This window comes from Lissotriton vulgaris, chromosome 9, assembly GCF_964263255.1.
Source record: "Lissotriton vulgaris chromosome 9, aLisVul1.2, whole genome shotgun sequence".
NCBI lineage: Eukaryota > Metazoa > Chordata > Amphibia > Caudata > Salamandridae > Lissotriton > Lissotriton vulgaris.
In genome coordinates, this window is record NC_141697.1 from 895,701,590 (window position 1) to 895,715,415 (window position 13,826).

A 13,826-nucleotide genomic window follows, 5' to 3' on the forward strand; every position below is an offset into this window, starting at 1 on the left:
AGCATATTGCAGTCATTTCGTGGAATAACGAAAAAAGGGCCACATGTGTAGCGCACAATTATGTTGTTGATGCAAGCGCCTGTACACATGCTAGTAAATATACCCCCAAGTTTCTGCCATTGCACAAAAAGCAGTGCTTAATTTGGGCTGGTGGTTGGCAGCACTTGTTCTAGCGGCCTGGACTTATTTTTCATTATCAGACTTTGAGACACAGAAATAGGGAGAAAGGCAGAAAGGGGAGAAAGAAAGAGAGGAAAACAGTGACAAAGGAGGACGTATGGATAATAAAAACAACCTGTGATAGTGAGATAAAGACACAGGAAGTGTAGGGTGGTATGGTGTGGTGACCAAGACAATGAAGCTAAGTAGTCTTGGTATTGGGTACCTTTGTGCCAGCAGTTCACTCCTAAGGACAACCTTGGGCACCTGCACTTTTTTTTTTTTACAAATTATGCAGTGACTAAAATCAGCCTAAAAGTTATGCTGACCTACTTCACTGCATGCTTTGCCTCCACATGCTTGAAGGCCCTTTCGTGGACATCATTTAGAGGTCGCCAGGGGTTGCAGTTGCAACCCATGGTTTGCCCCTTGTGACCCCTGGCACTGCCTTTGCAACCCCTGACCTCAGAGGTGGCAAAGTCAGTGCTAGGAACACATTGGCAGCTGATGCTCATGGACTTTGGTAGGGTCTCCACTCTTTCTTTCATTTTTTTTTTTATTACACTAACAGTGATTAATATTTAATCATTCACAATTAGTATAATAAAAAAAATGGAGTACAGTTAGCTGGAATATGACTTTCCCTGACTGCTGAGGTAAGTAAAAAAAATGCGTTTAAATGTATATTGTGTACATATGGCAGGTGACTGTGGGTTCTCGTGAGAGAGCGTGTGTGTGTTTGTGAATGTGTGTGTATCTATACCTGTGGATGTGAGTGAAACTGAAGGACAAAGGGCGTGTGATATTTCTTCTGCTACCCCCTGCATTTTGATGAATTGACTTTCATGGGTCCTCTCCCTACCGTACCTGCTGCACTGCTAAAAGAAATAATTTTTTTGCTTTCATTTTGGCGTAAGTCTGCACTAGCAGGTAGGCTTCTCCGCTGCTGTTGCTGGGCGTCTTTTCTGCCAGAGAGTAGACCTGGTTTTTAGGGCAGCGGGCTGCGCATCGATTATGCACCATCTTGATTGCCCGGCTTACAGTCACTTCCTTTCACAGTTTCAGTGCATGCATGCCCCTTTCTCTTGGGAAGGGCTTCGTGGAATCAGTTCCTCATCTGGAAAGCCATCTTTAGACTTGACATCCCTAAGGAGTTTGAGAAATTTGTTGCTAAGAAGCCAAAGGGAAATTAAGCTCTATGTCTCCCTAGTGCGCTCTCATGGAAATGTTGTCATCGGGCAGGTCTCCATAACTACAGACGATGTCGTTTACCATTAGCCTGCTGTAGATGACTCCATACTTTCCCCTTCTGCTCTCTATGGTATATACACCATGCTTTAAGAAGGATGAGTCAGACATTATATTTGTTGGCATCCCTCCTTCGTTGGAATCCACCAGAGGAACCTTCAGGACAGCTGTGATTCTGAGTTTTGTGTCTCCTGGACAGCTCAGCCCCCGTGGGTCGTGGCATGCCATGAGGTGGCCAGACAATAGTCTCAGGAAACTGAGCCCATGGAACCATCCAGAATCTTAGTCCCGACTGTATAAAAATCTCTTCACCAGGCATGGTACATGGCTCCTGTTCCGTCTGTCCTTGGGTATCATGTTCTTCAAAGAGCTGTTCATGGTGGACTCTTCCTCCCCAGATTAACCCCTTGGGCGTGGCTGCGATCCTACGCCTGTGCAGCACTTTTATTGAGTGGGCGGGTTCATGACGGCCCCCAGCCGTCATCAGCGCACGAGCACCGTGATGCATGACGGCCGGTGGCCATCATCAGCATGGAAGGGGTTAAGGACAGTGGTGACCTCCATTAACAAACGGTGGTGAGGCAGGTGGGGGGGGGGGCGCAGAGGGGAGAACCAGTGTGGGGGGGATTAATACTATTTTTTTTAAGTACCTGGAGCTGCCTGCCACCTGCCGCATCCAGCATCTCATTGCTCCTACTGGCCATTTCCTGGGTCCCAGCAGCCCCTAGGACAGACTCCCAGCCAATCCCTTTGCTGCCGAGCAGCGCAGGGATTGGTCTGAGCGGGCGGAAAAGAAGCCCTGCTGAGCCCAGGGAGTCTGTGGGGTTTCTCCAGCCTGGCTGCTGAATGCATCCAGGCTGGAGGAACCTAAGTGCACAGGTGTGTTTTGGTCAGCCTGAGACGGACAGCCAAACACATATGAGCACTTAGGGACTAGGGAGTGCACAAGCACTCCTCCACCCCCCCCCCCCCCTCTCCCATGCCCACCACTCCATCAACAAGCTGGCAAACGAAAAATAAAACAATGCTACAGCAGCGTGTTATTTTTACTTTGCTGGCTCTGCGCCAGGCAGGGGGATGACGCTCCTCCGCCATTGCAGAGGAGCCGCCACTGATTATGCATTTAGATCACAAATTCACCATCTGTCTGTCTGGTTGTTTAGGGGCATTAGCCTCCCTTTCCATAGCAGCTCCTCATATCCATGGGACCCTAATTAGACCCCCCTACAGGTGAAGACCTATCCCCCCAAAAAAACGTTCTATTTGCTTGGCCATGGTGGACCACTACTTAAAAAGCAGAAGAATTCCCTATCAATGAAAGGGTACAGTGCCTATTTTGCAAGATTGAAAATGGCAGGGCCCCTATATGCCACAGCAAAATGAAACTGTATTTCATGAAAATAAACTCCTCCAAAGCAGGAGATTTATTCAAACACTTAGAGTCTTTTCCCAGCATGTGGTGGTCATTGATTCTTGTGTCTGGTTTGTGACCACCATGCCCTTTATGGTAGTCACAAAAATGAAAAATACTGTCAGAAGCCCTGACCTAGACGGAATGGACGAACCGACATGCTTAAGTCATTATTCCAGTGGTGGTTGGATGCTTGGTAAAGGTTTTCTGACTGCAGAGCCAAATGGTGGCCCACGGTCTGAAACTAATTAAGTAACAACGAAAGGGGTTGGCTCAAAGCGCAGTAAGGCTGCGCCACATATAGATATAAACAAAACAATTGCCAATACTGCACAATCAATCTAGAAACGTTTAATGCCCAATGATATGAAAAAATTGGAGCATGACTACCATATGTTCAAAATTCAATGTATTTTATTTTCCTTTTTCAAGAATATACAAAATTTGACGAATTTTTAAATTCCTAAAGCATCTAAATGGGGGGGAGGGGGATGATCTGTTTTTTTAAAAATATATTTTTTTATATTTTGTATTTAAAATTCGAAAAAGTGTGAGGTAACACACACAAGTGAGGACAAATACAACATAAGTAGATAAGGCTCATATACTCTTATTTAATTGATTAAAGAAGCATTTCTTTTATAAATAAGCAATGAGACTTGATAATAACTAATTAGCATTACAATTAATTGTGAAACGTTTAACATTTTCATAAGGATTTGATATGCAGTAATGAAGTGTGTTACAGCAAGTGTTTAGTCCCTACATATAGTGGATGCTAGACTCCTGCGTCGGTGTTTCAGCGCCTAGAGAAATATGGATACTGTGGGTATTGGTACATCCGCAATATAGGAATACCAGGCTATTACAAGTTTTGCACTTGTAAATGGGAAATAACAGCAGGAATCCTGGTTTACCACATAGAGGCACTGAACTTTTAACAGATGAAAACACTGGGTAAAGAAAACGGGAGGCGCAGTTTCCCGGTGAAACTTGGGGGCAGATTTACTATTTTTTTCAGGTAGCGCACTGCAGCAGCCGCAAATTTTGCACTGCGCTACGTGAAAAAGAGAAAGGACTAAAATAACTAAAATAAGGCACTCTCCTCCCCTCTCACTAGCGCCGGCACTGAAATCAGCAGCGGTGCGCCACGGAGAAACCTTGGCGTCGTGGTGCAAGAGTTTTAGCCTTATTACAATAGGATTTTCACTGGAAGGAACCCTTCCAGTACAAAATGCAATGCACAGACTCACTTTAACCATTTACCCACTTTGTATGTGTGCTGTAAAGTGCAGCACACATGCAAAGTCGGAAAAGGAAGGAGAAATGAAAGCGTTTTTCCTTCATTGCACCTATTTGAAAAGGGAGCAGTTTGCACACGCTAAACCCAATTGACTTTATTTTGTAAATTGGGTTTAGCCTGAGAAACCATGGGTGGTTGCATGGGAACGCCCATGCGCCACCCTTCGTACGCTCCAATGGCATTACTTTTCCGTTATTTCCAGCACGAAACAAGTTTAGTGGTGGAAAGTAAATTGAAAAAAAAAGATTTTGTACTGATTGGCATCACTATTCTGACGCAAACACAGGACAAAATCTTAGTAAATCTCCCCCCTGGAATTTCTGATTTGGCTGGAAACTCCCATTGATGGGTGAATTCGAAAGAATGGACCACTCAAAATAAGGACCCGACTAAGTTAATGTACAAGCTGGCAACTCAGGCACAAATCCTGCAACATGGTGCGGGGTACTTACAACGTGACACATCTGGGAGATGTGTCTAGTTGTAAAGCCCTGTGCCACATGTAGGCGTTCCTGCGCGGGGGGGGGGGGCGTTCCGGCGCAGGAACGCCTCCTAAAAGTGGCTGAGTGAAATATACAAGATTTCACCAAGTCACTTTTAGGCCCATGCTGCATCAAAACCCTGTACCTGCTTGAAGCAGGCGTAAGGATTGACGCAGCATTAACTAGATAGGGCCCCCAGAGCATTGCTGGAGCTGCTTCACGCTTGCGACGCAACTCCAGCAATGCGCCACTTTTACAGCATCTGTGCCATTTTTGCCCCATGGCTAACCGCATTGTAAATACGGCGCATCCATGATGGCGGACCTGTGGCGCACAATAACTGGCGCATCCCTGCTGATATGCAGGGATGCGCCAGTTATTGTAAATATGCCCCAAACTATCTAATTCTACTATTTTAAATGTTGTGTTAGTAATGACAACTAAAGGGCTTCACTAGACCCCAGGGGTTGCAAGAGGTCAGATTAGATTAGAATTAAGATTAGAATTAAGTATTTAGCCTCCAATGGTAAATTCCTTTTCCCTAGCCAAGAGCATCTGACAGATTTTATAAGCCAAATGCAATTTTGCATCTCTAAAAATGATAAACACACTAAAGGTATTTGACCGGGATTACTATCTCATTCTCAAAGAGTTGACTAATCCAAATAATGCCGAGCTTCACCTTCTGTAGCTAAAATCTTTTTTTCATCAGTCTTAGGCGCCCATTAGGATGTCGGGCGGATCGCCACCGCCATGCAGGCGGTGGCGATCCGCCCGACATCCGTGACCGCCCGCCACCTATTTCCCCCGCCATATTACAATGGCAGGGGGGACCGTGGCGGACGGAAACACTGTCCGCTGCTTTTCCACCCGGTCGCCTTGCGGCCGGGGCGGAAAAGGTTCATATGGCTGGCGTTGTCTATCAGACACCGCCAGCCTCGCCTTCACCTTGGGCCCCCTGCGGGCCCCCAAGGTGAAGGCAAGGTGGGGGTGCACATGGGGGGTACCTTTGGTACCCCTCTGCATTTGCATACACAAAGCGTCAGGTACCGCGCGGTGCCTGCCGCTTTGTGTATGTAAATGCATCAAAAGCATTTTTAGCATTGTGGCGGGCGGTGCTGAGAGCACCACCCGCCACAATGTTAAACATGCATGATTCACCCGCCACTGTGGCGGGCGCATCATAATATCCCCCACGGGACCCCCACCCTTATGGCGGGTGGTCCCTATCCCCGATGGGATGGTGGGCAAACTAAGTCCGCCGTCATCCTAATGGACCCCCTAATGTAAAGATTCTCCAAATTATTAGGTTTTTCTAAAAAACAGATAATATTGTTCATTCTCTTTACTTGTTTAGAGGTCAAACTTCTGAATTCCTAAAAAGGATTCTATTTCCTCTGCTGCTGGAAGTTTTTGATCAAGGGGTGTGTCCAGTCCTTCGCTTGTGACATAAATTCTAGATCACCAATGTGTAGATTGGATAATGACTGTGTAAGTACCAACAGCCATGCATCAGAAGACAGAACCCATGGTGGAGTCAAGTTGTGGTCTCCCCCCCCCCTTCCTCAGCTAAAACCTACATTCCGACCTAGGCTCAGGAACTTGTGGACACTGGTGGCATTTGTTCAGGTGAAACCGGATTCTTGAGTGAACAGAGCAATATGATCACTGTTATTCCTGCTGAAAACCTTGGGGCACGTCTACAAGGAAATGCCAGAGTGCGGCGCTGCACTAAATGCAGCAGCGCAGCGCACCGACATTTCCAAAGCGCAGGGATGCACCCTATGTATGCGAATATTGCGCACCCCTGTGTCTTCCCTTTCACTGGTGCTAAAATTAGCTGCATAGGGGCAACGCAGGCAACCTCGCAGCATAGTGCAAGGGCGCCTGTGTTGCAGTAAATGATGCTTTACGTGCAGGAAGGTGTCCCTTCCTGCACAGAAACAATCAATGGTAATTTGTACTTCTATGTGTGCTGCAGATTGCAGCACACAAGGAAATAGCAAATCGTCATTATTTAATGATTGTTTATGGGCAGGAAGGGACATCATCTGATGGTGCTTTGTTCTTTCTGTGTGTGCTGCAGAATATAGCACAGATAGAAAAAGGAAAAATGAGGAGAAATCAAAGTATTTTTCCATGTTTCATTATTCTAACTCCTTCCATGGCATGGCATTAGTTTTGGGCGCTGCCTCAGATTTACACATCCTTGTGAATCTAGGGCAGCGTCAAAAAGCAATGGTTGCTGCAGTGGAGCGCCCCCAGCAACACCCATTGCACGCCCCTTTCATATAAAGTGATGATGTAAAGAGGCTGTATTTACAAGGCGGCGTTAAGCGACAAAAAGTGGCTTAACTCCTCTTTGTAAATATGGAGAAGGCCATAGCACCACCAGAACATCGCTAGAAGTGCCGTTCTGGTGGTGCTATTCCCTTGTAAATATACTCCCTTGCTTGTTCGCACACAGACCCTAGTTAACATATTTTGCCTACTACGTTTTAGGGGGTCATTTAGACCCTGGCTGACACACCACTCCAGAAGGACAAAGGCCTTGGTCTCTCCCATCCTGGTGGGAGATTGTCTACCTGTCAGGGATCTCTGTGCTGTGAAGAGAGCACCTATAATTTACAGCACTTTAACTCTCTGTTAAACTCTAAATGGGGTTGTTTTGCAGTGAAATAAAGAAATGTTATGGCCTCTGATATTCTGGCACTGCAGTTCACTTGATGACACAGGAGGGCATGCATGAGACTTTTCTCTGCAAGACATGTGTAGGAGTAATGTACAAAGTTGTATAGTATCAACTAATAAAGAAGAAACAGCAATCTTATGGAGAATGCAGCTCCCGAATTTAGCTTGTAGGGAACTCATGTAACCTCTTGATTGAGGCAAAAGGTCTTCTTTCCCCAGCACACTGACAATCCCTCTAATTAGGGTAAATTCTCTCAGCAATATTTCTTCCTTGTCTCCAAGAGAGTGACAACCTTAGCAGGCAAGTTCCTCCTATAAGCACTTCCACATTACTGTGTTAGTGCCCTTCTTTGAGGTGGCCAGAGCATGCATTGCCAACTTGCTGGCTTCACAAGATAAGGCCAGCGACTGTGTAGAAGAGTCAGGGCACATATATGAAACGCAACAGGTGAAATAACATTGTTGTGTCATCAAACTCGGGATTTTATAACCTAAAGAGAAGGCAAATTGTTCCACGTGTTCAAGATTCGCCAATAAGAGGTTCATTTTCTTCTGTGTGTGAAAGAACTAGTCCTAAGCTGCTCCATCCTTATCTAGTTTAATTCTTTCAATCTAATTGTGGGACATTCCATTCTTAGGTTAGGATGACATCAAGATTCAATGGTATCATCCTCTACATTTCTCTATCTAGCCTCTCAAATAAAGGAAAGTAGGAACTTGAGATCTGACTAAGATTTGGGGGCATATTTACAAGGCTTCACCGCCACTGATGCTTCGTGGTGCAGCACCCTTTTTCATATTTACAAGGTGGCGCTAAGCCACTTAATGTGGCGCTAAGTCACTAATGTGGCTTAAGAGCACCTAGTAAATATGCCCCTTTCTGATGCAATCCTCTGTGGCAAAGGGGCATGCAATGGGTGTTGCTGTGGGGGTTCCACCGCTACACCCATTGCTTTTTGGCGCTGCCCCAGATTTACAAGGCTGAGGCAGTGCCAAAAATTAACTTCATGGAATACCAGGCATTAGAATGGCGATATGAGGAGAAATTATTTTCTCCTTGATTTTTGCTCTTTCCATGTGTGCTGTATTCTGCAGCACACAAGAAGGTGCCATTAATGATTGTTTATGTGCAGGAAGGTATCCCTGTAGGAGCCCTAATACCAGTCGGTAACGGCTGAATTCGGCCGTTACCGACCGGTATTAGGGTTTTCTAATGTAGGGGGCCAATTTTTTATCGATTCGGTAAATTTACCGAATTGGTAAATTTACCGATTCGGTAAATCCAGATGTAGCTGGCACTTCAAAGAGTGCCACAGGCCCTTTAGGAGTCGGTATTTACCACCCCTATTGGGTGGTAAAATACCGAATTCCAGTGTACATGCACATCTGTGCATGTACACCTATGCCATGTGACACACAGACATGCCCTTAGGGCATATATGTGTCCCACATGGCACACAAGCCTGCAATTGGGGTGCCACAGGGTGTCAAAGTGACACCCCGTTCCCCCTGCCAGGATTCGGTATTTACAGATTCTGTAAATACCGATTCGGTATTTCCCATTGATTCCTATGGGCTTCAAGGTCCATAGGAATCAATGGGAAATACTGATTCAGTATTTACCGAATCAGTAAATACCGAATCTTACAGAATCAGTAATTGTAAAATAAAAATTACCTACATCTGCCTACTTCCAATTTACCTACTCTTAAATACCGAATCGGTATAATTCGGTATTTAAAAGTAGGTAAATCGGAATTACCTACATCGGGCCCTTAATGCCTAGACACGTATATAGGCTGTACAGGGAAAATACATATTACAATGTGGCAGCCCTGAATGGAAATGATACTTGCACTATGAGAACAAAGACTAAGTAAGATGCCATTCTCATGTTCATGGCATCCAGGGATTAGAGACACGTAGGGCATTCACGTCCTTCCCTACATGCCTAGGAGGTTCCTATATGGTTGGTCCACCACAGTGCAGACTACTGGAAGTGTTAACAGAAAATCAGACTAAGGTATATGGGCCTGATGGATTCTCTGCAGCACCATTCCAGAAGTGCACTGCTAATGATGTGGTTTACAAGCATTTGGGTTGCACCTCACTGATTCTTTAAAATGATGCTTCGAGTGACATCTCTACTGCGGATGCACAATTCGCTCATTTCAGCTGAAGAATGGTTTGGGCTTAAGTTCTTCTGGATGTTGCAGCAGTTATCCTCAGTTTATCGTTCCATACTTAAAAAAGGGCCCACAACAATGTACGTCTGGAGTACTGTCAAATCATCTTTTTTATAGATAACTAACAACGTTTAAAAACACAGAAAGACATTTAGTTACATCCTGAATTCATCTACATGTGCAATTACTTTGTCTTTGAAGTTAAAACATTCACATCATATCCTGCACATCTTTTACCACACCTATCCTTGTGCATTCATCTCACCCAGACATATAGACAATATACATGAAGTTGCATGTGACAATCAATCAATCAATCAATCAATCAATGCATTTGTAAAGTGCGCTACATACCCGTGAGGGTCTCAAGGCGCTGGGGCTTGATCGAAGAGCCAGGTCTTGAGAAGTCTTCTGAAGGCCAGCAGGTCCTGGGTCTGTCGTAGGCTGGTAGGGTGAGAGTTCCAGGTCTTGGCGGCGAGGTGGGAGAAGGATCTGCCGCCGGTAGTGGTTTTCCGGATGCGAGGGTCTGTTGCGAGGGTGCAGTTGGCAGAGCGGAGGCTGCGGGTGGGGGTGTGGAAGCTGAGTCGGTCATTGAGGTATGGTGGTCCGGTGTTGTGCAGTGCTTTGTGTGCGTGGATGAGGAGTTTGAAGGTGATCCTCTTGTTGATGGGGAGCCAGTGTAGGCCTCTCAGGTGGGGTGTGATGTGGCTGCGCCGGGGGACGTCGAGGATCAGTCGTGCCGAGGCGTTCTGGATTCGTTGTAGCAATCAATTCTTTAACACAGTGTTCCTGTTTTTTTTTAAGCACATCAATTCGGAATATAGATAATTCAGTAATATTTTGACATTGATGCAACAAATCTCTTGTTTTCCGTCTGCCGGTGGCTTTGATCTCTTCTTGCACAACACAAGCCAGCACATGCTTCAAGGTAGCGTTAACGTTGCAGATCTGTGTAAACACTCAAACATTTTGACACAAAGCCCCATGTACAAAGATAAATAAACCAAGCTTCTGCAGTGCTCTGCAGACATCCAATGCATGGGTTCCTTCTGAGTTTGTCTAGCATGGGAATTTTTAATGGAAGTCTATGCCGCCAATACAGACCCTATGCTAGACCGCGTACACTCACCTCTGCATCATGGTGCTTGGCTGTGCATCGTGCAAGGCAATCTTGTTTGAGCTTCAGCACAGGGGATGACACCAGCAGGCTAATCTTTGTAGATATGGTGCTGCACTGTGTTTTCCCTCTTTTGCCACGCAGAGCAGAAAATTTAGGTGAAGCGCTGCATTGCATGAAAAATGAGTGACTTTGGGCCCAAGAGTAACAAGCATTTGCAATGCAATAGGTCTCGCATTTATACAAGTTTGAGCTATTAGCATTGTAAATGACAATGCCTTTTATTTAAGTTTTGTTTTTTAAAACCTAAATAAAAGGCACTGTCATTTACAATGCTAACACAGCTCAAACTCTCGCAAATGCGAGACCTATTGCGTTGCAAATGCTTGTTATACCAAGTTTGCTACTACCGTAACCCATCATAACCTATTATGTAATCTTCCATTCTTCCCTTGCCATTATATTTCTAATGCTTGCAGTATAAAATCTCAATTTGAACAAATGCATGACTACAATCCCCAGACAACAAAAAAATAAACTGGAGCAGGTGAACATGGGTCAACTTGAGAGGTCTGAAGAGGGCATTGCCTGTCCCAGCATAGAACGGTAAAGATAGAAAGCTCATTCTAGTGAGAGTGCCCTCCTATTCCCAGCATAGAACAGTAAAGATAGAAAGCTCATTCTAGTGAGAGTGCCCGCCTATTCCCATGTTTCCTATGTTCGTGCTTGAGAAGCTCAGTCAGTCCAGGTTTCTCTCTGCATTCCTTGATATGTAGTCATTAATCACATGATAAACTCCGAACTTCAGGTCCAGAATGCAAGTGTAGAAAACTGGACTAATTATGCTACTTACGCTTGGACTTGGAAATTTTACGAGCTTTGCGTTCCCAATGTAAGGGTAACATTTGAACGTAATATACCACGCAGAAAGCGGCGAAAGGCGCTGTGGGTTTGTGTGCCCCACTGAAGAACAGGACTTTGCAGCTGAGTGAGCCGGTGCTGCTCATTTGTGGCGCTTCTTGATTCAACGCTGTCCCAGCTAGTTAACAGTATTGTCCCAAAGCGCTGGTCTGACAATAGGCTCACGACTAAGCCGTCAACAGGACCTGGAGATACTTGGCTGGTGCAACCCCTCGTGCCTAACCAGAAATTCCGCTGATGCACCCCTACACGTGCCCGTCACATCTTCAGCAGTTGTATTACTACAGAGGCCGGTCGCAACTTAGGCAGTTGTGATCAGCCTGCAAGCAGCCACAACTTTCGTAGCTGCAGTCCTGCACCGAGTGATCACTGCTAAAGCAGTTGTAGCCCCGTACCTGCAATTACAGCCCGACCAGACTTCGGCATTTGCACTGTTGCAGAGTCTCGGTTCCTTCCTGGTACCAAAAGGAGAGTCTGTGGGCTCTCTGACGCCCAGGTCCTCCAGATCGCTCTACAGCAGTCTATTCTTTGCGGAGTCGCAAAACCACCATAGACACTGCCACGCAGCTGAATTTCTATTCACCACTGCAGCCCAGGGAGTTTCATCAAGTTCCCGCCGGGCCGCCGCGCTGCCTGCGGCGACCCGGAAGCGGTTGGGCAGCCGGCCAATCGCAGCGCGGCCCCAACCGGGAGTCCCGCCCCCATCGCGGCGCGAGACGAGAGAGAAGCCACTGTCCGAGGAGCCCTCGGGCTCCTGATCGAGTCCCGGTCCGCCCGAACAGGTGAGTGTGTTGCGGAGGAGGAGGGGTGAGTGGGGGTGGGGTGTGCGCGTGTGTCTGTTAAAGGGGGTGCGTGTGTGTGTATGCAGTGTGTGTATGTGCGCATGCGTGCGGGAGCCTTTGTGTGAATGCGAATATCAGGCAGGGTGACGCAACGTGCGCGCTCACGAGCTGCAATCTCCAGGAGGACAGGCTCGTCACAGTCTGATGTCCACAATATTCCCAGAAAAGCGGCAACATAAGTTGTCTCGCATAGACAGCAAAAGCTTCGCTTTTGCTTTCGTCTAGGCGAGACCTAAAAACAGTCATTGCAGGAACATCTGTTCTCTTAGTTGTTCAGTCTCTCCAGCCTTCATACAACCCTCCCATTTATGCCTACTTATGTGTATGATTGTGCTACATAGACAAAACAGGAGATGATGCAGGGATACCAAGAAAGTAGGTTGGGCTTTGAGCGTGGGTATGGACAGTCCATGCTTGAGCCCAGTCACATTTATGTGACGGTACACTGGCTCTAGGGCCATCCATTTAATAAAACATCTAGCCACAGAATGTGTAGGAAAGGGGGTGATGAATTGTACTGATTAACTTTGCACTCACTCTGTCTCTTTCGTCCTCCTTCCCCTTTTCACACCCACTCTATTTCCCTCTGATGCCAGCCCCACTCTTTCCTTCTCTCATTCTCTTCTTTTCTGTTTTTACTACAGTAAGCCAGTAGTCTTGGAGACAAGACCAGTTGATGACATCACCTCATCCAGTAACCTGTATATCCAAGAATGAGAGTTTTTCTGTCCAAGGACTGTCCTCACTGATGCCTACCGAGGACCTGTTGTGATGATCCATCCATCTAAGTCGTGTCCTGGTCATTGTGCTGCGTTTCCAGGAACCTTCCTCGCTGATTTCGCCACATACCCAAGGACACACTTTGTTGATTTTGCCACATACTCATGAACTTTCTCTGTTGATTCAACTATGTGACCCTGGACCTGGCGCTTTGATTTCTCCACATACACAAGGACATACCATGCTGATTTTGCCACATAACTACAGGCACACTGTAATGGGCTTGCCAAGCTGACTTAACCATGTACGCTGTACCTGCCCTTTTTGATTTTGTTACATGCTCGTGGATGCTCTCTCCTTATTTTGTCACAAACCCAGGATCTTACCTTATCTGGTACCTGACTTGCAGATTCTGGCTGATAGGCTACCTGGTTGAGGCTTAACCAAATTATGAAATAAATTAAAAAACTAATAAAAATAAATTAAAAAAATATTTAAAAATAAAATATCCAACCGTGTTTTTGCTAATTCCACCATGAGCGGACAAACCTGCTGAATCATCATATTTCTAGCAAACGACATTGCTGATTCCACTGCTTGCCCAAGGTCCCACTTTGCTAGTTTCACTCTATGCCCTAGGACCTACCTACACTGCTGATTTTGCTTATGCACACTGAACTGTCCAAATGAGTCCATTCTATTCTAGGGATTTACACTGCTGATTTAACTGTTACCCAGGAACCTAC

The 13,826-nt window shown here is 46.0% G+C and overlaps 1 protein-coding gene across 2 annotated transcripts in view; it reads left to right on the forward strand.

Annotated features, from left to right (window-relative positions):
- The window catches only part of LOC147692459 (mitogen-activated protein kinase kinase kinase kinase 5-like), a 742,536-nt gene extending 728,950 nt beyond the window's left edge, over nucleotides 1-13,586 (forward strand). Inside the window, exon 32 of one of the 2 annotated variants that reach the window (XM_086938659.1) lies at nucleotides 13,005-13,586. In XM_086938659.1, the coding sequence (XP_086794785.1) occupies nucleotides 13,005-13,077 (73 nt within the window). In that variant the 3' untranslated portion in view covers nucleotides 13,078-13,586. The remainder of the gene's footprint in view (nucleotides 1-13,004) is intronic. The other variant, XM_086938658.1, reaches the window with a different exon arrangement.
- Nucleotides 13,587-13,826: the final 240 nt, after the last annotated feature.